Source organism: Nipponia nippon, unplaced genomic scaffold (assembly GCF_047370975.1).
Source record: "Nipponia nippon isolate SJK-2023a ecotype South Korea unplaced genomic scaffold, ASM4737097v1 scaffold_4, whole genome shotgun sequence".
NCBI lineage: Eukaryota > Metazoa > Chordata > Aves > Pelecaniformes > Threskiornithidae > Nipponia > Nipponia nippon.
In genome coordinates, this window is record NW_028262358.1 from 4,286,119 (window position 1) to 4,310,826 (window position 24,708).

A 24,708-nucleotide genomic window follows, 5' to 3' on the forward strand; every position below is an offset into this window, starting at 1 on the left:
AAGAATGTTTTGTTTGAGGTCTCTTCATTGTGCTTTGGAGTTTGTGTATGTGTAGGTAAAGTCTAAGTTTGATTTGGAATATTAGAACCACTTTCCTGCTTTATTTTACATCATCACTCATCGGGAATCCAAGAAATCCCTGAAGGCATAGAGACCTAGTCCTAATTTCTCATAGTTTTAGGGCACTGCTGGGTTGTATGTTTCTTGGTTTTTTTGTGGGAAAGAAAATGAGAAATCATATTCTTCTGGCAAGAAACTAACCCACAACCATAGAATTATTTCAGCATAACATCTAAATATAATCATGTAGCTGTTCTTCCCTTTAATCTTCTAGAGCTAACGTCACGGACGTTTTGATTATCCTGCGTGCCCATAGGATTCTTCTATTCCCGTTTCAGTTATAGACTTGACAGGGGTGTAACAATCCTACCGTATGACGAACGGTGAATCTTGAATAAGGAAAGTTTTGCTTGCGGGATAGAGACAGATAACTTCCGTTTATAGGAAATACGCTGCTAGCTGGGCAAAATTAAGGTTATAAAGAAAAGTCCTGTGAAGTTGAGATGGGCTACAGGGCAGGAAGAGTAACAAGCACTGGGCAGCCTCTTCTGCCAAACTACCTGGGTTAGTGTATGGATTTGCAGATTATAGAACAGCATTTTCTGCTGTGGTTCATTTCTGTACATCCCAATAACCTTTGCTTTAAAAAAGGGTAGTGAGAAAAAGAAAAGCAAAGACCCTGCCAGTTATGTACCTTGCTTTGAGTGCTCCTTGATTTTGGCTTTTGTTATTTCATTAATGCTTCCTTTTCAAGAATACTAATTCATTTAACTGCATTTCTACATGTGACAGTGTATTGCGTTCCCAGAGTAAGGATTTAAGGACAAAAAATTTATATCTTTAAAAACGTACATCTTAACATTTAAATTTAAATGGTAACTAAATGCGGTCTTGTACCACAGCTGGGTGTGGGCTTGGTGTTTCTTTGTGTTCTCCTCTTTACAGGTGTTTTTAACCCCCCTAGGTATGCTTGTTCCTTACTGGCCCCTCCACCTGATCCAAATCTGGGCCCGTGGGGTTGTTCCCACAGGGTCCCTCTCCTTCACTTGATCCAGGGCCAAGGTGAGATGTATTTCAGATTTGGATCCGGGATGCTGTGAAGGTGAGGTAGATTTGACCACTGTGATTTAAACAAATGCTGCCGATTAGTTTTGCTCAACTTCACTATTATATTGAGCCTGGTTTTCTGTTATTGCTGGCGATGTGCGACCACCAGGCCCCCTGCCACTCAGAAAAACATGGATAACGAGAGGGATCCCTCTAGATTTCCTCCTCCCTCTAGAGGCTTAGGGAGAGGGAAAGCGGGGTGTTGAGCGATGTAGGGATGCTGCAAAGGCAGGCGGCTTCCAGGTGCTGGAAAAGTGCGTGGAAAACGGGGGGAGGGGTATGGGCTTGGAAGAAACGCGCTCTAAGTAACGAGAGGGGTCTGGTAAATGGGGTTTAACTTTTCTCCTGCTGATGCCTGGCTCCCGCAAAGGAGCAGCGGCTGCCTCGGGGTGGGGAGGGGGCGGCCTTGCCCCTTCAGGCGGGCGGTTCCCCGCCTCCTCCCTGCGGCGGAGGGGTCTCCGGGGGCAGCGGGCTGCTGGGGCCCCGCCGCCCGCCTCCCTCCGCTCCGCTCCGCTCCCCGCCGCCGGGCGGGCGGTGCCGGGCGGGGCGCCGCGGGGGCGGGCGGTGCCGCCGGGGCGGGGGGCGGCGGCAGCGCGCACGTCCGCCCGCCGGGAAATTCCCCCTGAAAAGGGCGGCGAGCGGGGCGCGGCAGCGCAGCCGGGGCGGGCGGGAAGCAGTCAGTCGGGCCCGGCCGTCCCTCGGAGCCAGCGTTCGTCCGTCTGTCCGTCCCTCCGAGGCGTGCGGGGCCCGGGCGGGGGAGCCCCGCGGCGGCAGTGGGCCGGAGCGGCTGCGCGGAGCCGTCAGCATGGCCGGTGAGCGGCGGGGACGGGCCCTGACCCGGCGGCGGACGGGGGGTGGGGGGGAGCGGGATGGGGCGGGGGGGGGGGGGGGGCGGAAAGCGGCCCCGCGGGGCTGAGCCCGGCACCGGCGGGACCCGGGCGGCGGCGAGCCGGGCCCCCGCCGCCCTTCCTCCCCGCCTCGGGCCTGTCGGTGTTTGAACTGCGTCGCTGGGTTGGGGGAAACGCCAGCACTCGGCTGGTCCGTATTTTCACGCTGCGAGGGATGGTTTGCTTCTCCCCTTCCTCTGTCTCCCTGTTGACCCGTGGGGAGGCAGAGGGAGGCGAGTAACAGCGGGAGAAGGGTGACAGCGCTCTTGCCCCACCACCCCGCATCTGCTTTTGATATTAAATGCACGGCCACGTAGCTGGATAAGCAGGCTTACGGAAAAAGTTCATGAGGAAACCTCACGGGCTTGTTCAGATTAGTTGCGACAAGGTCTTACAAGGCTGGTATGTTCCAGAATGGATATTTAAGTCTTAAAGTTGTGTCATTAAATTGTTTCGGCGTTAAATAAGCACATGGGTCTCGTATCTGGGCTAGAGGCGTCAATAGGCCAAAGATTCTCCGATGCTGAGCGGGATCCTGTTCGCATAGGAACTCGCCTACGAGAAGGCAAATGAATAAGAAACAGAGATGGCATAAATGCAAAGTAACGTAGATAAGGGATCACCCGCTGAGTAATTACAACAAAAAGCACAATTAAATTTCTTTAGGCTAAATTAAACTGAATTTGTCATCCTCTCAGGAAGTGTTTCTCTGGTATCTTTCTTAGGGTTTAAAAATCCCAAAAACTTAAGGCTTGGCAGCACTAATTAGAATAGCATTTCGAGGGAAAGATTCTTTCCAGCCTCAAAACTTAAGTGCCTGTGTTCTGTTACCCCTTACCAAAGTATGAACTTCCACTCCTGCTAAATATACAGGCGTGCTAACAATCAACAGAGGGAGAAAACAACTGGATTTGTACGGAGACATCTTTCAAATGCTGCGCTGTATTTGAGTGGCAAAACCAAAGCAGGAGATAGCGCTTTTTTTTCTTCATGTATTAATGTATTTTCAGTGTAATTAGGAACCAGATAAGGAATTTTTCAGTAGGGGAAGTTCATAACTTCCTGGTACTAGCTAGCTTTTGTAGTTGTGTTTTTTTTCTTTTTTTTTTTTTTTTTTCTTTTGGTTGCTGTTCTGTAATGTAACACGATAGTAAAGAGGAAGTTTGTGGGCAGTTTTGTCTCTCTGTTAGAATCTGTACAGTTTATGGAGTCCTAGGTAGATTACTGCTTTCTAAAATAAAAACGTGTTTACACTTTCGGTTAGTTTAGATCGAGCTAGAATGTGCTGTAACAAATCTTCCACCATCGCCTCTTTTTGCCCGAGGTGTGCAGAAGGTTATAGGCATATAGACTGTCTGCTCTTGCTTTTCAGAAACGGCTATTGCCGTGGAGGGCGTAGGGCCACCAGGGATCCATGCAGAGCAGTGACATCGAAGCTGAAGGGCAACGCTTCTCCCATCTGTGTTTCGCTGCAGTCACCTCGCATCGTAGGGTTTCGGGTGATACTTTCACATCTTCCACAGAGACCCACAGCTACTCTGCTTTCACGCCCAGATGTTGCTGGAGAGCCTGTTGGCAGGGCGCTCCTAGTTGTGCAAGAAAATCAGAAATTGTGTAGCCCCTCCGGAGCCTGCTTCCTTTGAGCAAAGGAACGAGCCGAAAGACGTGAACCCTTGATCCCGTTGTGACTTTGCTCGGTGGCAGCGTGTCACGCTTCCTCCCTAGTGGCACAGGCCACGTTAAACTTTAAACCGGCCCAGGTTTCTTATCGTGGAGAGGCCTGATGGAAGTGTTGGTTTGCGTTTTTGGGGTTGTCCTTTTGTGTCGCTCAAAACGGTTTAGAATAAACCAACCTTCAGTTCTTGAATGAGTATAAGCTGGCTGAACTCTCGGAGCTGTTAACTGCTTTTGCCTATTTTTCCTGCACAGGTAATTGGGACACTTGGTTTCCTATATTCTCTTTTAAATTATTTAGTGTGGTATTCAGGGCGCGGGGGGATAAACAATTTTATAATAAAAAGAACAAGAGGCAGGTTGTAATATGTAGCGTGGTGTTTCTATTGCTAGTACATGTATAGGCAATTATAATTAATTACAAATGGAAATTAAACTCTTAAGCACTTAGATGAAGGATTAGCTACATTTTTGTTTTTCTTCCATTTCAAATGCTTTTCTGAGAAGCTGTGGGCAGGTAGGCAATCTGAGTAGCAGTGCGTTTCTCTTCCAGAATCAGTGAAAGAGTTTGTTTTTTAACGTAGCTCATATTTGTTTGGCAACCACAGCAAGACCTGAAGGGGACAGGTCTTCAGCAACTGCGTGGGAACTAACAGACCTCTGTGTGTGAGAGCAGATTGTGAAATAGTTAAGCTATGCCACTTCGCAGGCACATTGCTGATTTACAGAAATAGGGAACACTGAACAGACCTCCACTTGACTGCGGGGCGCTGATAATGCGTTTAGTCTGCACAAACGCTTTTATGTGTTTCCTCTCTACGCAAGACACGATGCCACCGATAATCACGGTAGAGGTGATAACGTGATTCTTAAATAGAGTGAGAGAGAGAGAGAAAACCAAGACAAAATGAAGTTTAATGTTTAATCTCTGGAGGCTACCGCATCATTGAGCTTTACTTTCCCACAAACACACCTGCTGTTAAGCGGTGGGTTTGCCTTCAATGACATTTGTTTCAACCACAGCCCTGTAAAGATCACCGAGCCCAGCGTTTTACAATGAAGTGCTCTTAATGGGTGAGAAAAAAAAGTCCTCTTAAGCAAGCATTCACAGAGCACGGAGGGAAATTATTGGTTAAAGCAAAGAGAGTTAAAGACTTGAAGTGACTGTGTTCTGTAGTAGTTTCGAACAGCAAGGCTCTAGCTAGTTTTGACAAATACGTAATGTATGTGGGTGTACTGTGCGTCTGGTTAGCAGCTATGTAAGCACGTGCATCTCCAAAGTAAGATGATTAGTAGGCACTTTGCTGCAATTTTGTCATTATAACTTCTAAAATAGATTTTTTTTAATTTAGTGTATGGATACGTGTCTGTATTTGTGGCACGCTGCGTTACGTAGACACGGAAAGGGGAGATTCTTTTCCCTCCTCAATTGCGTGCTGGAAACGGGAGGCTGACTGATAGGCAGCAGTCGCTCCTCGCTGCTGGCAGAAGCCCTCTGTTGCCTGGTCCACTGGGCTGTGCTGATAAATACAACAGCATGAGTAAATTTAAGCGTGGAAGTTAAATAGCCACACGCTGGTATGTGAGCTTGGTTTTGTGAGAAGCTCGGACTTCTGCTCTCTCTTTGAAACCAGCTTTACGTCATTTCTAGGCTTTTTCGTTACCAACGCCTGTCCCCCCACCCTTTGCTGGACTCGCTTGTTTTCCAGAAAGAGAAAATATGCAAAGTTTATGTAAAGGAGGGTTAGATAAAATCTGGGAAGTATCTAGAAAAGGGACCATCCTTGTAAGGAACTGGACCTGGAGTAGTGGCTAATGTGTATTTAATGTGACAGCTCACAGTCTATTTTCAGAAAATTATTTAAAATCTACTTGATGGGAGGTGGTCAGTTTAGATATGGCATTTTGATAAATGGTTAAAAAGGAATATAGAATCCTTAAACCGTAGTTCTCAAATGTTTGGCACCAAATACAGCCTGGAGTTGAAATGCATTGTGCCTTTTTAAAAGGCGTTCAAGATTTGGAAAGGCACGTGCTGTCGAAGACAATTCCAGCATCAGAGCTGCTTTCCCACACTGCCATTTCCACAGCTGTCTGTAGGTGTGTTACAGCTGAAATGTGCATTCAGGTAAGACCAAGGTGACATCTCGGCGATGTAGTTCTTTCCATCCCTTCTCTGCTTCTCTTAATTACTTTATCTTTTAGGTTATAATATTTTCCTACTTTGAGTATGAACCGCTGTAGCGCTGGAAATGTTTTGCCATCAACAAATCCCAGGCATAAAGTTCAAGCTTCGTGTTGGCAGGTATACCTAAATCATTGTAGGTGCAACAAAAGAGAAGCTTTTATTATGGAGTTAAGATTGGAATCCACCTCTTTGCCAAAACTCATATGCTATGGACCTTAGGCTGTGTAGACCTTGGGCAAAAGGAAGTAGGGGATCCTTTACCCTTTTAGCACTTTCAATATATTTAATAACTATTTTGCTTATTATGTTGAAGTCCAAGCACTTTTTTCAGTGCTGTGCCACAGGATGTTGCCTGTCATGTTTGTTTGTGATGCTCAACCTTGCTTGAGTAGGATGCTATTATATGAAGATGACAGAGAGCTCAGTAGACATTTCCATAAGCTATGTTCTTCTGATCATGCAGCACTATGATGATTCAACTTCTACAGTATTTACTTGCCCTCTGTTATTTGTTTTTCGCATGCCATCCCACTGTTGTCACTGTTTGATTGACTATCCTGTTTGATGTTCTCAGTAAGATATATTGAATAGCTCGTTACTGTCTGGCAGTAAAACATCACTTGAGAAGTACTTACACTCCTGCTAAGTTAATGTCTTTCTAACCCCTCCAATTAAGAGTTCTGCTGTCTCTTATTCTTGTCTATCACTTTTGTTTCCTGAAAACCTCTTTTTGACAACTGCCTGGTAGCTTTTACTGAGGTTTCGTTGTCTGGGGAGATACTGCAGCTAGAAGCTGGCCCTGTGGGAAGGGGGCAGCTCAAGATGTAGAATTCAAAACCAGCAATCAGGTATTTTCTGAGCCCATACAGTGATAGTATTCAACCCAGTAGGGTTTTTTTTTTTTTGCACAATTTGCATAGTTTCTGCTTCACTATATTAGGAACTAAATCAATCAATTCTGAGGAAACATCTTCACTTTCAGAGGACATTTAAGAGAACATAGGACTGACACTACTTGTACTTTGAGAGGACAACCGTTCCTGAAAGTGTATTATAATTAAAAATAGCAACCATTCCCGCAAAACAGGGGTTTGTTTTCTGGTGTATAAAATCCTCTTTCGTCAGACACATACTCTCTAATAGCTAAATGAAGCTAAGTTCTAGGTGAGATGTAGGGGAGGGCGTCCTTTGCTAATTACTTAGTCGGCATCGATACCTGAGGCTTCATTTAAAATCTCTTCTCTCCCCTCACCCCCCCACCTTCAATGTGTGCTTGTACATGAAGAGTAGATTGTCTGAGAAGACAGACCAAGTGGAAAGATGGTAATATCAATCAAAGAGTCTAGATTTTCTAATTCTTACATCTTCTGCTGCTTGTTAAGCTCTACTGTGTACTAACATTGAAAATGTTTTGTTTTTAAGGTGGCCCTGAGCCCTACATTGAAATGTTTGAACAACCCAGGCAAAGGGGCATGCGTTTCAGATACAAATGTGAGGGAAGATCGGCAGGCAGCATTCCAGGAGAACACAGTACTGAAAACAATAAGACGTTCCCTTCCATACAGGTAAATACTGCTTTTACCCATGAATTACCATTGCCCACATGAACACTGCGCTGTAGCTACGCGTTGGACTCGGTGCGGTAAATAAAATGCTTTTCATTTCACGTTCTGTTATTCTTTCCTTGGCATGCGAATGTAGTTGCAGCAGAGTGGAAAAAGAGTTCTTTGCTCCTAGTCATTAAAGATTTTGTCTCAAATTTACAAGAAGAGGAGAAGGCGTAGAGGTAGTTAACAAAGTGCTGGTAGAGAGGGAATTCAGTAGAGTTACTCATTGTCTGGGAATCGGTCGTTATTAGCTTCTTCTGTATGCACATTTGTTTTGGTTTCTGAGTTATGTGACTTGGGTTTGTTTTTACTATTTGGACTGCAGCGTGAATTTTGGGAGAGCTTTGAAGGAGTTTGCGTACAAAATCTGAAAAGGCTTTCAAAAGCTGCCGGGTGCAACGTGAAAGAAGGCACGTTGTACAAGTGAGCAAAGTAAGAAAGTGACTTGCAGCCAGTGATTTGGTGATTGGGCTCTGTAAAAGAAGCTGCCGTGAAGTATGTGAAGTCAGAAGGGGATACAGAGTTTAAAAACGAGCTGAGAAAGGGGAATTATGTGGTCAGAGCACCTGCAATGAAGACCATTTGGGTGGTTGCATTATGGATAGGTTGGGAAATCCAGAATGAAGGGATTCAGAGTAGCCCTAGCAGCTATAATCGAAGCAGGGACAAAGACGCAGACAGCAGAGGTGAAATGGAAGCGCTTTGGCGGTAGCTTTCATGTGTGGGACAAAGCAATGTGTCAGAGACCCTAGACAGGTGGGGTAAGGGAGAAGAATTTCTATTTGAAGTTTAAGTTGCTAGTGTTTCCCTGATCTCTTTCAGTTTGGAGAATATCTTTCAGAGATGAGATTAGAAGAGAAAACTCGAATATAAATGGGAAGTTAGGAGTACTTGCCATCTTGAAGTACACTACGGTGCCTGGGAACAGAAGCTGTGTATCTGTTTGCAGTGTGTGCAAATATAAAAAAAAAAATGGAGCCAAAGATGGAGTCTCTCGAGTCACAGCAGAAAAAAGAACAGATACAGAGGACGTGAACTCTGAAAAATATGAGATGTTTTAGGCTGAGGCATAAAAGCTCTTTAACAAGAGGGAGAGTTTGAGAAAGATAGTGTTGGCAGTCATGTTGAGCAGCAGAGTGAGCCTCTGCTGCATAAAGCAAGTGTGGAAGCTGGTCTAGCCCTGAAGCCAGAATTACTAAGGGAAGAAGCAAACAAGAAGGCTCCCCCCTTGACTATCACAGTGCCAGATTTGGTTAAGGAATGCAGGAAATAGAGATCTTGCCAGACTTTTTTTCCAGCACTCTGCCAATTGAACGAGGAACTACGTTCCTCGAGTAAATAATTTCAGACTCTCAGCCTAAGGCTGTGTCAGGGCGCAAGTTGAACAGGCAGGATAAGCCCTTGGTTCTTCTTAGCCCGGACTGTGCTGCACATGAAGGCCAGCCAGAACCCAAAGGGAAGATGGGACATGGTAGGTGACTGTGCAATCCTAGCGCAGTTTGGCCTATTTTAAAGGTGACTGTTGATGACAGAGCTGATTGTTGCTGATAGCAGGTGATTTCTAGGTGAATTCCTGCCTCCCTGAAGCCCGTAGGAGGCTTTAGTGCTGATTAGCTGCTAGGGGAGTCCCCTCTAGAGATGGAAACATCAATGAGGATGAGAACAGAGAGGCCAGGAAGAGATTAAATTTCGTGATGCGGTTGAGATGAAGAACATCAAGGAGGAACTGGAGAATCAAAAGTGGCTAGATCAGGCTTCAAGTTCAGGGGACTGGGTGTGAAATGAGGGAGAAATGATGTAATAGTTGAAGAAGGTGAAGGAGCAGTGGAAGTTTTATTTTAAGGGTAAAAAGTAACAGCGGCTTGTATGAAGGCCAAGAAAGGAGCCAAATTGGAGACTGAAGAAGCTAACGGATGATGGAAGCTAGAAGAACGCAGGTCAAGTCAGAGGTTTGAGGTGTCAGCTGAAAAGGATCTATGATGGGATCCTTGGAGCCTCAGGAGGAGGAAAGAAAGGGCTGAAGGAGGAGAGGAACAGTTGGTTATAGGGCAGGGGAAGTGGAGGAGGAGAGCTCGCCTCTGCACAAACGTGTGCCTGAGCAAGTCTCGTATTTGCTTTCAAGTTGTTATGCTTCAAACAATTTAGGCCAAACTTTTTTTTTTTTTACACTCACCCACACAACCCTTGGTGACTTCACTGGTCGCCGTCCGCATAAGGGAAGACTTTTAAGTATCTGAGAAACATGTGCTGAGTTAGGCTGATGACTGCTGTGAAGGCTCTAGTAGGAGCTTGAGAATTCAGCACCCCCTTTCTTGGGTATAAGATTGAATATTCATCTGAGAATTAATTTAAAAAAAAAAAAAAAAAAGACTTCGTAGAGATTATGTCATGCTGTATCTGTTAAGATCCTCTTTCACTACTTAGTGTTCCATGCACAGGTAACATCCTCATCCCTGAGGCTTTAAGAGTTTTTTTCCTAAGATCTTTGGAGCTAGACCTGTCCCTCAATAAGCGTTTGTATGCGGTCACCTATGTAGAATTTTGTGCCTTTCATTGTAAGGCTAGATATGGTAATGAAATATGTAGTGTTATGTTTGTTTTTACAGCGTTACAAGCTGTTTTACTCTTAGATCTAAACTCCTGTGTTACCTCTGGCCTTTTGTACAGGGGTGAATTCAACTCATATAAAGAGCCCTGGTAAGATGGTGAAGCAACAGATCTCCAGCCTCAAAAAAAAAAAAAAAAAAGAGGAAAGAAAAAAAACACAACACATTTTTTAGAGCCTTTCAGACTTCCTTCCCATTCTTGCAGTAGGGTGGTTTAAGAGAACCGAATAGATTGAATGTCAGTTACTGGCACCAGCGAAATTTTATCGTTGCAAATAACCAGCCGCTTTGGCAAAACTAGCGGGTGAAGTATGTTGTTTTACTGAGATGACAGTTACTTTTGAAAAAAAAATTCCACTTTTCAAGTATTTTACCAAGCAGTTGGTTTTTTAGTGTAAAATGAACAGAACTGAAATGGAATGAACAAAACTTCTGAATGGTCCTGCCTTTTCTGAAGCAGTAATGCCATTTTCTTAGGTATGGTGTTTCTTCTGTAGAGTATTTTAGGATAAAATGTATTTTCTGTTACATGTGGAGACTTTACTAGCCCCAGTACCTAAAATCTAAAAAATGTCACTTTTTTTTTTTTTTTGTAGATTCTGAACTATTTTGGAAAAGTCAAAATAAGAACTACGTTGGTAACGAAGAACGAACCCTACAAGCCGCACCCTCATGATCTGGTTGGAAAAGACTGCAGAGATGGCTACTACGAAGCAGAGTTTGGGCCAGAACGGCGAGTCTTGTCGTGAGTAATGGTGTTGCTTGGGAGTTCGATTAATTATGCAAGTGATTTGCTAATCTTATGTTTTAGAACTCTGCCTAGTGATTAAAAGGACAATTAGTATGCTGTCTTTGCTGAAGGTTACTAATCCATCTCGGAGAGAGGGCAACTTCTCTTTGAAGCATTTCCTTCTTTTTTCAATACTTCACACACTCATCTTTGGTCCTGTTGTTTTCCTATCACCCTTTTCTTTCCTTTGTTCGTTCTCCCAATGTCTGCTTCCTTTTCCTTTCTCCCACTTGTTTGCTTTTCTTAGTCTTGTTCAGTAACACTTCTTACTCTTGAGTGTGACTCTCTCCTACATGTGAAAATGACGAGTAATAGAATGGGTAACGACAACATTAGAATTAGTACTTCACGGTGATGAGGGAAGTTCACGTCTTCCAAGGGAATTATATTTGGACTTTCTGGAAACTGGTGGAGAAAGTTTGCACTGGCTGAGTATCACAGCATTTAGAAGATAACGGTTGTGACACATCTAGAAACGTGTTAGTAGCTGTCACTGTTGTTGCTGTTTGTTTGGGTTCGTTTTTTTTTTTTTGAGTAAAAATACAGATTCTGCTCAGGACCAGCCCTGTAGAGCAAGCATGCCGGGGAAGGATCTACTTGTGGATGCAGTAAGGAAAATTCAGGCTTTCTGAGATATGTTTCTCAGTGCTATTCAGAGGGATGTTAGGAATAACAAATACAATTGTATTCGATGGCGTTTCCTGTAGGTTTACCAAGCCTTCTGTAATAAAGTAAAAGCAGAGTAAACTGCAATAAATGTCGAGTGATTATTGCCGGAGAGGGGAATTTAGAATTGACAAGCTGTTTGTGGTTCACAGTTTGCAATGTAATAAATTTGGAAGTAGGCTATTGCTTTGGGGTAAACATAACTGAGCTGGAAAGAAAATAAGGTAAATATTTCAGTGTATAAGTAGCTCTTACGCACTGCTCTCAGGCTGATGTGATTCTGTTGATGTTAGTGAAATTACTCCATATTTATGTGGGTTTAGTCAGTAGAACACTATTAAAGGAGAGAACTGAAGACACTGTTTGAAGATGATGATTGCCTGATGGTGAAATAAACAGTTGTAATAGTGGAGATGCTTCTTCAACATACAGCCCAGGCTCAAGTGATCATCAGTGTGCCGCAATGTGTTCAGGTGGCACGTAGCATGTTGACTGTACTGTCTTTAGCTGTTGCAGATGCTAACAGTCTTATTAGTTTATTGTTTTTAGCTCTGTTCGTGATGCTGTCCTAATTGGCAAATGGTAGAAAAGGATTAGTAAATGTAATTCCTGTCATTTTTCCCCCAGTGTCATACCACTCTAGTAAGGTAAGGCTGTCCCTTCAGGCGCTTATCTTCCATCTTGATTGTGGTAACCTCATCCCCGTCAGTCCCCCTGCACATAGAGTTCCCCTTCATCTTGTCTAAAAGGCAGTTGCAAATATCTTAAACTGTTAAGGGACGTTGCACCTTCCTCTGACCATCCATTTGCCCGCTCCTCTTTTGTCTTCTCAAATCAAGCTTCCTCACCCAAGGTCCAAGGATGTCGGCCATTCTAGCCCATCCCGTTTCCTGCTCTCAGCTCCATGCCTTCTGATCCGAAGCAAAAATCACGATTGCTTAACAGCTTTTCTGGTTATGTATTACATTCACCGGGTGCAGGAAGACACCGATGATCGCTTTCCTTCTCTTGGCATTTTGTTGCACAAGGTTAAGCGTGTAACCACAAGGCAAGCTGTAGGGAGGCCGTTAGAGGATGTAATGCCAAAAAGTATTGGGATGCTCTGCAAAAATTTGTTTGCGAATTTCGATTTCATCTCCATTCTATGCGTGCGTCAAATCCCGTTCTTTGCCGTAATGCTGCATCTCCGTTTCACTTAAGGCAGTTGTGATTGTTTGCTGTATCCATCAATTCTTCTCAATATTGTTAGGTTATAAGCCTCTTGGTTTCTTACAAAATAGTAAGTGGGCTACGTTCACTTTACTGATAATGCAAAACTGTAAACTTCAATTGAGCTTGGCATCAGAGATCCTGATGGGAGGAGGCTGGAAACGTTCTCTTTGAAATGTTTCCAGCATTGGTACACTCATTTTTTTTTATTATTTTTTTTTTTAACAAATCATTGGTTGGTTTAAGATGAAAGAACAGTATGGTCCGTAATTGGATCTGGATGTTTAAAGTCATTTTCCTTTTTGTGGCTAGTGACTCAGTCTTCACATTCTTCTCTTCGAGTCCACGTTGGAGAAAAGCCTCATAACGATACTAGTGAGCAGGAGGTGTCCTCTCTTGGTAGTGGTTCTGGCGGTTTGCTCTCACTGAGCATCCCAAACAGAGCAAAACTCCAATTTTTTTTTTTTTTTTTTCCCCTCCCCCCTCCCCAGAACTGGAATTATCAATCCCAGATTTTGGGCTGGTCTGAGTAATTACCCTGCTTTCTGCTTGTTTAAAGTTCCCCATGTAGTTCCGGTTGAACAAAGTGTTTTGTTCTGCCTGTGGTAGAACGATCTTTGTACTGCTGCCTAAACTTGATCAGAGCCCTCCCTGCCCAAAACATCAAGGCAAAAGTATGAATGTTGGAGCTTGCGTGACTGCCCGTATACTCGGATTTCTTTACTTCCTATTTTGCGCGCTCTCTTCGTGGATGATATAATAGTTTTTTAAAACGTTTGTCATTTTTTTTTCCCTCTCTTCCTACTTCTCCCTCTCTTTTCTCGTTATCTTGCTTGCTTCCTGTCAGCTTGCGTTGATGTGAAACCCTGCGGCCTTGCTGAGGTTCTCGACAGTTTCTCCTCTGCTCCAGCCCTCTGTTTAGCGATAGTTAGACAGACACTTTCACCGTGACAGCGCGCGTTTAAGAAAACATTTATAATCTGAGAATTACGGGGTGCTTAAACGCCTGGTTTCTCTCCATGAGAGGCTTCGTTCCCAGTGGTTGAAAGGTGCAGAGTAATGGCTGTCGGTCCTTGCCTAGCTGGGTAGAGCTTTTGTTTGAGGCTGGTTTTGCATATGTGCTTGCTCGATATCTCTGATTTAAGGGTGGATGGCTGGAGAGCCTGGGACTGCCAGGTGGCAGTTTGGGATATAATACGGAACCAGGCCTGTTTGTAGACTTGAAGTGTGCTTCAAACTGAATCTGTGGAATACACTGGGTATTTTTGAGGAGAGAAAAAAAAAAAGTAATATGTGCTGTGTTCAAGCCCTAAAAAAAAAATACTACCTACAAGAGAAGATAGAAATAGGATTGCTCATCAAGGTACAGTACAAATCTTGAATGTCAGTAGCCACAATATGAAGCCAAAGTGCTTTAGTGAATTATGAGATGCTACTGTGCTTTATTTTTGTCTAGGTTACTGTACCAAGTTCAGGTTCAAAAGGCAGCTTGTGCCTTCCTCTAGCGAATAAAGGTTCTGGAAGTGGAGCCTGATTGCAGAGGATTTGGGAACCTCTGAACGGAGCCTGTTGGGCGCGGGCAAGGGAGTTGAAGGAAATTAAACTTAACATCGTGCTAGGAGAGTCTTGTTCAGAGCAGGGAAATGTAGAGCTGTTCTTGAGAGTGTTGGCAGGAACAAGGAGTATCTTTAGGTGCATTAGAGTGGTTTTTTAGGCATAGCCAAAGCAAAGACCTTTTGTGGAGTTTCAAAGGAAGGGAAATTGCTGGTACTTCTGGAGAAAGGTGCCTGCTGGCACAACCTATCTTCTGAGCTTATTGTATCATCGTGAAACACGGATTATTTTTAAATTTTTTTTTTTTTTTTTTTTTTTACTTCCTGCTTTACATCCACTCAGCTTTGATGATGTCATGGTTTTTCCATGTGGGAAAGAGTCAGCTCGCCTGGGACTCCCCCCACCTCCTGCATTGGGGTGACCTGCACCCTTATGCAAATAAGGAAGAGCTGCAGCTCTTCAGAACTTTTCCATAACTACATGAGATTTAAAAACCTGTTTTGACTTGTTTAAAAAAAAAAAACAAACCTTTAAAATAGTGTTTGAAACTTACATTCCCTGATAAAAGCAGGAGGGCAAACCCTTAACTAATGCAAATCAGCAGGTTTGTTGTTAACAAAAATAATTGTCATTTTAAATTACCTGAAATTGAGTATTTAACTTTTAATCACTGTAGGTTTACTGTAAAGTAACAGTTGTAACAGTTTTTGATATAGAAATATATATTCTTAATAAAGAATATAAATTCTTTGGCATTTTATTTTAGTGTTTTTCACTTCTGTTTATGCTCTTATTTTAGAAAAAACTACATCCGCGCTTTTCGCGTTTTTTACATCCTTCTCAAAATAAGCTTTTTTTTTTTTCATTTCTTACACTGTATGTTATCACACTAGTCAATGTCAGATAATTTATTTAATAATCTACACTGAAGTTTTTATGAGTTGCTGAAATCCTGCTACGTGTGCTTCAGTTTTCAGAATTTGGGCATTCAGTGTGTGAAGAAGAAAGACCTGAAGGAATCCATTTCTTCACGAATCTTGAAGAAGATTAACCCTTTCAACGGTGAGTAGAACTTAGCTGGTTCACTTTGCAGGGTGGTAGGGTTTTGTTTGTCCTGCCTTTGCTTTTATGGTGGACCTTTATTTTTTCCAAAATATCCTTTTTTGAGAAACACTCTTCCCCTTCGGTGTCCCTCGTAGTCTTTCCTCACTGTCGCGACCTGATGAATCTGTTTGGGTAGTTGCCCCATTGATTGATTGATATCCCCAGCAGCAATGTGAGTTGCTGCTTGAACAGAAGCAATGGGATAGCAGCAGCAGCAGCCTTCCCTGGAAATTTCTACAAGTATCTCAGGAATGAGATTCCCCACTTTTGGCAGCTATGAGAACAAAAGCCTGAATTAGTCTAACTCTGCAACAACTTAAAGCAATAGAAATCTAGCTTGGCACCGTCCTATCTCTTCTCTTGTTGTGACACTGGTGTTTCTGACCCCTTAGCCGTCCAGCTCAGGGAGCTGATGGACACCTTGAAGCTGCCCCCCCCATGGGGACTGGTACAGGCACTGGCAAGTTCCCAGCAATATTGGCCTCAGCCAAGTCTGAGGCAAGCTGTGCTGCTACAGCATCACACCTGTAGGGGCCTACCCACGGGCTGTAGTTTTATATGACAGCTGATCTGTGGGCTGCTCTCACAAAGAGTCATCCTGCTCTTCCCCCCGTCCCTGGTCACACACTCCTACCACTTTCCTCACACCAGCTACAGAGGCCGTGTGGCTACATGGTGAAAGGGCTCGGCAAGTTGCTCCAATGGAAAACCAACTTGCAAAAAAAAAAAAAAAAAAAAAAAGGCGGTTGCCCCTCAGATCAACTTGCGAAACCAATTCATCTCACAGCCACATAATTGCTAAGTTCAATGCACAGAGGGAACACACAGCAAATTGTAGGGCCAGCTGGAGCAGGACCAACACTTTCAGCATGCAGGCACAACTGGGGGGAGTTAGATGAAAAGCATAAAACCCCCTGAACTATTAGCTAAGCATTATTATGAATGCAGTTACGTATTTGCTTAAGTGTGACAAGAGCTTAGAGATTTTTCAAATACTGTGGGGTTTTCTTTGGTTTGTTTTTTTTAATACCCACAGCAGTCTTGCTAAATTCAAGTAAGACCCTTCTTGGAGAGTTGAGAGCTGGATTTCTGTCTAGCTTTGGAGTACATTTTTTTTTTTTTTTTTTTTTGCTTTTGTCCTGAACTGGGACGAAACGAAGCACATTGAACTTATTACAGAATGAGAAATGGTTTAGATCACTGTCTTAATTTTTGGAACAGCTGTCTGGAGTCAGGCTGATGGTCCTAATGGTCCATCTAAACCATTATCCTGTTTCTGATAATGTATGCACACAATAGCATCTGTTTTTACATTAGTTTAGTCCATCAGCATGATTTAAACAGTTTAAGTGTTTTAATTATGTTATCTTGACTCAGCCAGCTCTACTTTGATTTCAAACAAAAAGGGGGAACTCTTCTGTTGAGCCTTCTCGGCTTTCTTTTACTCCATAAATAAAGAATGAGTTGACATTTTCTCTTGATGTCATGCAGTAAAAGAACATGATAAAATCCTGTTCTGTATGTGTGTTTCACCAAAGAAACTTTAGCAACCACGTAGTTAGCTGTGGTCCTAGCGCTGCTGAGTGTAATAGCGAAGACGTGTTTAACTAAAATCATGTCACAGTAGATTTTTACAGTGGTTGGCACATAACTCCAAATTCGCTAATCATTTTTGGGCGATTACAGCAGGTTGTGCTTGGTAGCATCAGGGCAGATCCTGGGCTGCTTTCCACCAGTCCAGCAGCAGAGGAGAGCCTTGCTTGGGTGGCACGCAGGGCAGCCCCCTGCTCTCGGCAGGGGTTGTGCTGAGAAGGGGCCGCTGGCAATCCCCAGCCTGCATAGTTGCCTTTCGGCACTTGTTAACATGTCAGCACAAAGCAGAGCTGCTTGAGAATGGCCTTCAGCTGCTCCAGGGCAGTCCCACGCTAAGTAGAGCCCAGAAAGGTGTAGGACCAAGGTCTAATAAAACAGAATTAGTGACAGAAATACTTTTATGTGTGTACTTAGTTGGTCAAAACAGGGTTTCACTAGCAGCAGTCACTGTAATGTTTGCTGCTTGATAAGATTGAAAGTTTTATGTATGGACTTAGTTTGTTTTTTAAGGTCAGAAGAGTATCGCTGCATTCTCCAGGATTGCACACGCTGCATTGTATCCGTCCTGGATTGTGCTTTATTTATGTGTCTTCAGAAAGGCCTCTTTTTCTCTTTAGAGATGTTTTGGAGTTAGGTGCATCCTGTAAGCAGGTTGCAAGTTAGCGTTACTCATTTTGTGTATGAACATCATAATAGAAATTTCATGAAGCTGAAAACTAGCCTTCAGGGTGTTTGTGTGTTGTTTTTTCTTTTTCTTTCCCACCTTCTTCTGGAACAAACAGTCCCTGTCCTGATTCTCCTTTTGGGGCAGAGGTTCAGTATTGACCCTATTAACAGGTGCAGAATGCCTCCAGCCTGCCAGTGTACGTATTACTTGTCTTGTCAGTAAGGGATGAAGTAGGTGGGTCCATAAAGTTGCGTTCCAAACTTCCTTGTGTAAAGGGGCCATCGTCTTCCAGGGAGGCCCAGGTGCCACAGACAACTGGGATGGCAAAGGGAGAGTGAGCCCTAACACAAATTCTCTGGTGGTGTCATCCCTCCTCCACGCCTTCCAGCGTATGGTATGGACGCGTACTGAATAAGGGTCACAATCAGCAACAGTAGGAAGCTGCTTGGACAAGACGTATGGGTTTTACGATCATTTTCCCCAGCACTGTTGCCTATACTGTTGAAGCCACTGATGTCTGCCTCTGAGCTCCTGGATGATTAGAAGTCGGTGTTGGCAGATCATGCCGTGTGCCTAGCTGGAGCTGTTGGCATCCGAGTCATTCTGCAAGCATACCTGTAAGGCTGTTTCGCTATGAATTCCCCACTATTAGCTGGCAGCATTTATCCTTTGTTAAGTTTAGCACAGGCTGTGCAAATTGTGTGCATTCCCTAGGATGCAAATCAGACGACTTGCACTCAGGTTGCTCCTCTTGCCTTAGCCTTGTTTGAGAGAGTTGCTGTTTCCACACCATCTCTGGATGTGTTCGTGATCTGCTGCGTTCACGAGGTACATCCCGTATATTTTTGTCCTTTAATAAGCTAAACAATTCTAGGATTGTTTCTTGAACTCTCTTCTGTCTCTTATCCCTGAGCGTGCCAGGGAAATGGTGCGCAGCGGCAGCCTGATGTGCAACTAGGACTCCTTGGCACGATGATGGTATAAATAGCACAGCATCCAAGGAGCAGAGTTACTCCTCCAGTGGAGCTGGTCCATGTCTGCTTTCTAGGGTGTTTGTTTTCTTTTAGTAGCTGTTGAGTTGTGCCATATCCTTGTCTTCCCAGGTACTGTCTGATGTACAGCCAACTCAAATTAAAAGAAGAGCCAGTCTTGAGTTAAGAGCTTTTGTGGGTGGGTGTGACTTGACATAGAGACAACAATTGAGTTAATAACAACTCAAGTTAATTATCAATGAGGAAAAGCCCTAAATATGTTCTTTAAATTTAGGGGAAAACTGTACTTAGCAAAGCATTGCAGAGGACTGACCTTTTTCTAGCCAAATAGATGACAGCATGAAAACCCTAGACTTAAGGTGGGAAGCCCAGAGAGTTGCCAAATTTCAGGCCGTTGATCAAGAGGGTATAAGTAGGCTTTCCCTGGAGCTTGATGTATGCTTAAGGTTCCTGTTCCTTTGTAATTGCTCTTGCTAATAGGCATTTAATTATTTTTTAGGCTCTCCCCTGTACCCCACAACTAACACAGCTCCGTTTGCCTCCGCAGTCTTTCCTTTGCCGTTTCCCCTTTCCGCCCGCGAGCAGCTGACCCCGCGTTGGCTTCGCACTCGTCACAGTCTCCACGACACCCCCCTGCACGCCTCCGCGCTGCGCCCAGGCTCGTCCCCACACCAGTCACACTCACTTCCTGCCCACGCACGCAGTCACCCTCTCCGCAGCTTCCCTTGCTGGCGGCTGCGCTCGTAAGACCCCCCCCCTCCTCTGCTGCCACTCGCCCCCGTCGGCCGAGTTCGCCAGGATCCCCCCTCTCCGGCCCGCTCGCTACAGGGGAGCACCCGCTTTGTAGGGGGGGCCGATTGGGCCACGGATTACGTGAGCAAATAAGGAAAATAGTAGGAACCAGCAGAAGACTCCTAGCAAGAATTCAGGAGTTGGGGATGGTTTGAAAGTGGGAAGCATCAGAGTCCTCTGTTGCGAATGCCTCGGATGTTAAACTTTAAACTTCTGGCCTTAAATTGAAACAAATGTGTACACACACACCCCCACCCCCCCAAATTCTGAAGCTGAAAAACTTGGTCAGTGAGAGTTGTCAGCTTTTTAAGAGGCACAGGGCAAATCCACTTGAGGAAAGCAAAGTGTTCTGATGACAACGTGGCTTTAGCTTTTTACCTTTGGAAAGCCCTTTGTTCTTTCTTTCCTCATGCAAATGCGTCTTGCTGTTTATGCTGAAATCTTTATATTAAGCTAAACGACAGCCGCTTTTCAAATTGTTTAAAAAGGAAAAGGAAAATTACCAAGTAGAGACACAAAAAATGCTGACTTCTTTTTTTTGTGCTATAAACAGAAACTGCTAAAAACCGTGTTAGAAATGTACAGAGGCTGATGAACATAGTCGCTTAAATCTGTTCCAATTTTACCTTTTTCAGATTGAACTTAAAACAGGAAAAGAACCCATATTCAGAGAAACATTGGCTAGACAAAGCAAGGACTGAGTTTTGAAAGTTTTAATTTGTATTCCCAGTTCATCCCTTGGCTTTTGTGTCAGGCCAGGCCATTCACCTTCCCTGTGCTTGCTTCTTATTTAAAACAGGGAACTGTAGTAATTTGGGCATTTATTGACTGTAGGTTAGCATCTGAATTTTACAGTCACTTGCGCTAATCAGCCCCCTGAGTTTTTGCTTTTTTAAAATTGAGTGTTGCTGATGCACGTTCTGTTCGTAGATATGTGCAAAGGTTTCTTTTTTCTGCAGAGTTGCTTGAAACTTAACCTCTTTATGGATCGCAGAGGCATAAACCAGGCATGGGTGTATCGGGAGAAGAAACATAGTGCTGCCACGGTCCTTCCCTCCCCTTGTTCCCAGCTTCTACCTCTTGCAAGCGTTAGCAGATGGTATTAGGCCTCTGGACGTGTAGCTGAACAGCCTGGCCTGTCATCCCGTACTTTGTGTCCAGTTGCTGAACCCCAGGTACAAAGAGAGCACAAGATTCTGCTTTTGACAGTGAAGGACAAATAGCACACCAGGACGTCTGCTCTTTTCTTTGTACCAGTATGGCTGTAGTTCACTTAGAAACAGCAACCGTAGCATTAAACTAGCTGGTGAGGTCCTTTTTAGCTGTGTAGGGTTCAGCTACAGGAGACACCAGTCAAATACCTGGGCAGTGTAGCGTGCGTGGTGTTACCAGCCTGCTGTAGCCCTTTCTAAGGGTAGCTGCCGTATGGCTACGTGAGACACAGTCGCAACTGCGGCTGTAGTGCAGACACAGGCTGGGGGGGAGTAAATTGAATCTGAAATGGACCTCCCAGGCACTGAGAGGGACCCGAGACTTGCACCCGATTTCCCTGCCTGGCTGAACCTGGCATGAATCAGCACCAGCACTGGAAGCGGCCGTCCTTCCTTTTGCCGCGGCTGTCTGTTTCCACCGCTTCCCTTGCGCCAGGGCTAGCGGTCGTGGGAACCGACTGACTTGAAAACAAGCCTTTTCCTCTTTTCTTCTGGCAGGTTAGTTTGGAGCCGGACGAGTTCCTTGATCTGATTCACCGCATGAGAGCTAGTCCCAGTGTAAGAGTAGTGCTGGAAATGAAGGTTGGGCGGAGCCAGCCTTTTACAGCAAAACCTCTGGCGTCAGCTGGCTTAAACTGATCAGTCGGTATCGGGGCTAAGGGGGGTATCTTTGTGCTCCAGGAGCAAAACGCTTGAGGCAAACCACCTCTGTGTCATCGCTTTAATGAGACTGAGCTCCCAGCATATCCCTAAATTAAAAACCATCATCTGCGTAAGAGAAGAGGCAGAATACAGCTCGTGGTGATTATTAATGCTGTGTGTTCCTGAGCGGTCTCCTTGGTGAAGTGGTTTTGTTTGCAGGAGATCATTGTCTTTGTTTGAGATCTAGCGTGGCTCATGTGCCCCCACAGCCCCTCGTTGCGAAGGGAAGGTCACAAGATGTCCCTTTGCAGGGTAAACCGGTGTTCTCAGCGTGGCCCTCTCTGAATGTGTCACACCACATCATTTGCCCTGGAAGTTTCCATGCAGGTTAAGTTTAGATGCTGAAGTACCTCCAACTCCACCCACTCCAGAAGTTTCTGACATCATTAGTCTAGAAGTTGGGTAGAGGGCTGTATGTGAGGAAGCTGCTATTTAATCAGGTATCACATTATCAGTCAAAAAACCAAACACTTCATCATTTCTCTTCGGTGTTCAGAATAAACTTTCACTTTCCCTGTAGCATCACCTTATGAGTAAACATAAGAGCTCTTAATCCCCCAGTAATTTCATCAGATAAATGGTATTTTAATAGCCTTTCTGGATGGTGAAGATGGTTACAGTAGTAAAAAACATTCAAAATTAATAAATGGGAACAAACAGGAGGCCCGATCTTATGGGCATCTTTAATTTTGTGCCTGAACTTGGAATTGCGTGTTGGTGGGTTGGACCCGGAAAGTCTCCAGTTTTGGGTTACAGAAGCAAACCCAAGAAGTTCTCTCATTCAGTGGCAGCCCAGCGGGGCACCTCTGGATTTCGGTGACATAAAGCTGAGACGGGGACAGCCCAAACCTAATGCCTGTGTCGCGTGAGCTGCTCGGATTAGCCAGCTCAGGTTGGAAGGAGTTCATGGTTTAGCTTCCGTGGGGTGTTTTTGTGCCCACAAAAACTTATATCAGTCTTTTCCCATGATAATGGATTAGAGAATTATTTCAAAGGTAATTATTTTTTAAGTTGGGGAATCAGCATTTCTTTCAGAAGCGTTGTAAACAGATTTATAAAGAAAGGATTTACTAGTTATTTTAGCCCCTTTCAGGTTGAACAGCTAATACTCCCCAGCTTTGATTGTAACTCTAGATATCATTTTTTTTAAATCCTGTTTCCAGAATCTTGGCGAGTGGGGTTAGTTTTCTTTTTCCATTGCGCCGGTGGTGTTTTTGCGGAAGTGTTTTTTGGCAGCTTGTCCCATAATTAACTTAGAATTTAATTCTTCTTAAATATTATTGTCATTTCTGTGTTTGAGTTGCTAAGCGTTACTTTCGAAAGCTCTCCTGCCCCTTGTAAAAGAGCCGTGCTTACAAACATTCCTTCACACGCTCCTGTTTGCATAGATAACTATGGAAAATGTATTTCTGCCAGGTGAAGGCTAGATTTTTATTAGATTGGGCCATCACAGGAACATAGCTAAGATTGTTGGTGGGATTCCAGCTCTTTCGGTTGGGTTCATGTGAAGACAGTAAGGTGTGGTACCACACAGCGAGAAGCAGGCAGAAGAGGAAGCTGAACTCTTGCCAAAAGCAGGGTACTTCTTCCTTTTATTCATGTGTCGCGTTCGAGCCTTTTTTTACCGTATCTGCTCCCGACGCGCTGCATCTTGCGACATTTTTTTACTTCACGTGTGTAATGTCACTGGTTTCAGTAGAGCCGCTTGCGTGGAGCTTGCACAGGCTGATGGAGTGGCTGCTCTTCTCCAGTCCTTTCTGTTGCCAAAATCTTTAACAGCGTTTCTTAACTTTAATAACTTCAGGTTTGTCAGGTTTAACCCTGTCTGTTGTCCTTCTGTAGAGAAGTCAGTGAAATAATACGGCATGACACGACCATCCTCCGTACGGCCATACTCCAGGCATTAGTCAGTGTGTTTGTCTGCCTCGGTTTTGTTTGTTTTTAATATTCTTAGGGTGTAAGCCAGCACCCATTCAAGTTAGTGGCCACTCTCAAATGGACTTCAGAGGGAGCAGAATTAGACGTTCGTTAAAAATAACAACATTTTATTTTGTTTGGATGATCATCTTGTAGGTGGGAACGAAATATGTTTTGAAACTGATGAAAGCTGCGTGCTTCTTCATACGAAGATGGACTCTAGCCTCTCTCTGTTTTTTTTTTTTTTTAAGCATGTCATCACAAGATGGAGTTGCAGCTGTCTTGTTCTCCTTTTTTGCTCTGTTATGTTCTTCTCATCTGGTTAAAAATAGCCCAAGAGGAATCAGTCTTGACTGAGCACTTCCTCTTTCAAACGACAGATTTTTTTAATTGTATTAAATCATTTATAAGAACATGCAAATTAGGAGCAGTGTTTTTTGCCGTAATACAATGAGCTGTGTACCGCAATTCTGTTTCTTGCGATTATGGGCACACCCCACCTTTCCTATATCGGGTGGTTAAACAGATTTATTGGGAATTTGTGAAAGTTCCTAGTATAGGAAATGATGTAATTTGAACATTAGCAGTACTAATTTTCTCCACATCTAGTGTATTTCTGCATTTATCGAGTTCTCTTAAGCTTTAAGTCTGCTACGATGTGTTTCTGAGGAAGAGGCTGCTGCGCCTGTGGAAAACGCAGCGCAGGACTGGCGCTGCTTTAACCTGTGCGAGAGCCTTGATTGCACAACCACAGAGTCCTCCCTTTTGAGTCAGAATCAGAAGCCGGATCCAGATTTTTGTGCTTGGATTCTGTCGACAGCGAGTTGACTTTAAGAGATTTGAAACGTGACTACCGCTTGGGCTCTCTGGCCGGATCCACGTGGTCACCAATGGCTAATCCAACACACGAACGTAAGCCTTGATGCCAGAGCGTCCTTGGGAGCTCATTGCCTGCTGGCCGTGATGTCAGAGCGTGGATTAGAATCACCTGAGCTGCTGGGAGCAAAGTAGCATTGCTCTTCCAATTACCCCTTCTGCGAGGTTCAGTCTAGAGAATGCACTGTTTTTATTCTCTAAATCAGGCTGCATCAAGAGGCAGCTGGGCTGTGGGGTCTGCCAAAGCTGAGTTAGGCTGGACACCTATACGTTCCAAACCTGTCTTCTAAAGGTCCTATTTCATTAAGTTAGCAGGTCAGCTAATGAAGTACCTTAAATTATAAAACTTTGCTCTGCCTATCTGGTAATACAGTCAGCCACCAACATGCAAAGCGCACGCTGGCAGCGCTCCCCTGGGCCCCAGCGTTTCTGAAGCGACGTACGTAGTTGCTGCTTAGTTCTGTACTCGCGGATGTATTTGTCTTGACGTATTGCAGATCATGGAC

The 24,708-nt window shown here is 44.2% G+C and overlaps 1 protein-coding gene across 1 annotated transcript in view; it reads left to right on the forward strand.

Moving 5' to 3' along the window:
• The first annotated feature begins 1,749 nt into the window (after positions 1–1,749).
• The window catches only part of REL (REL proto-oncogene, NF-kB subunit), a 33,001-nt gene continuing 10,042 nt past the window's right edge, over positions 1,750–24,708 (forward strand). Inside the window, exons 1-4 of the mRNA XM_087777475.1 lie at positions 1,750–1,979; positions 7,339–7,481; positions 10,726–10,874; positions 15,319–15,410. Coding sequence (XP_087633601.1) covers positions 1,973–1,979; positions 7,339–7,481; positions 10,726–10,874; positions 15,319–15,410 — 391 coding nt within the window. The 5' untranslated portion in view covers positions 1,750–1,972. The remainder of the gene's footprint in view (positions 1,980–7,338; positions 7,482–10,725; positions 10,875–15,318; positions 15,411–24,708) is intronic.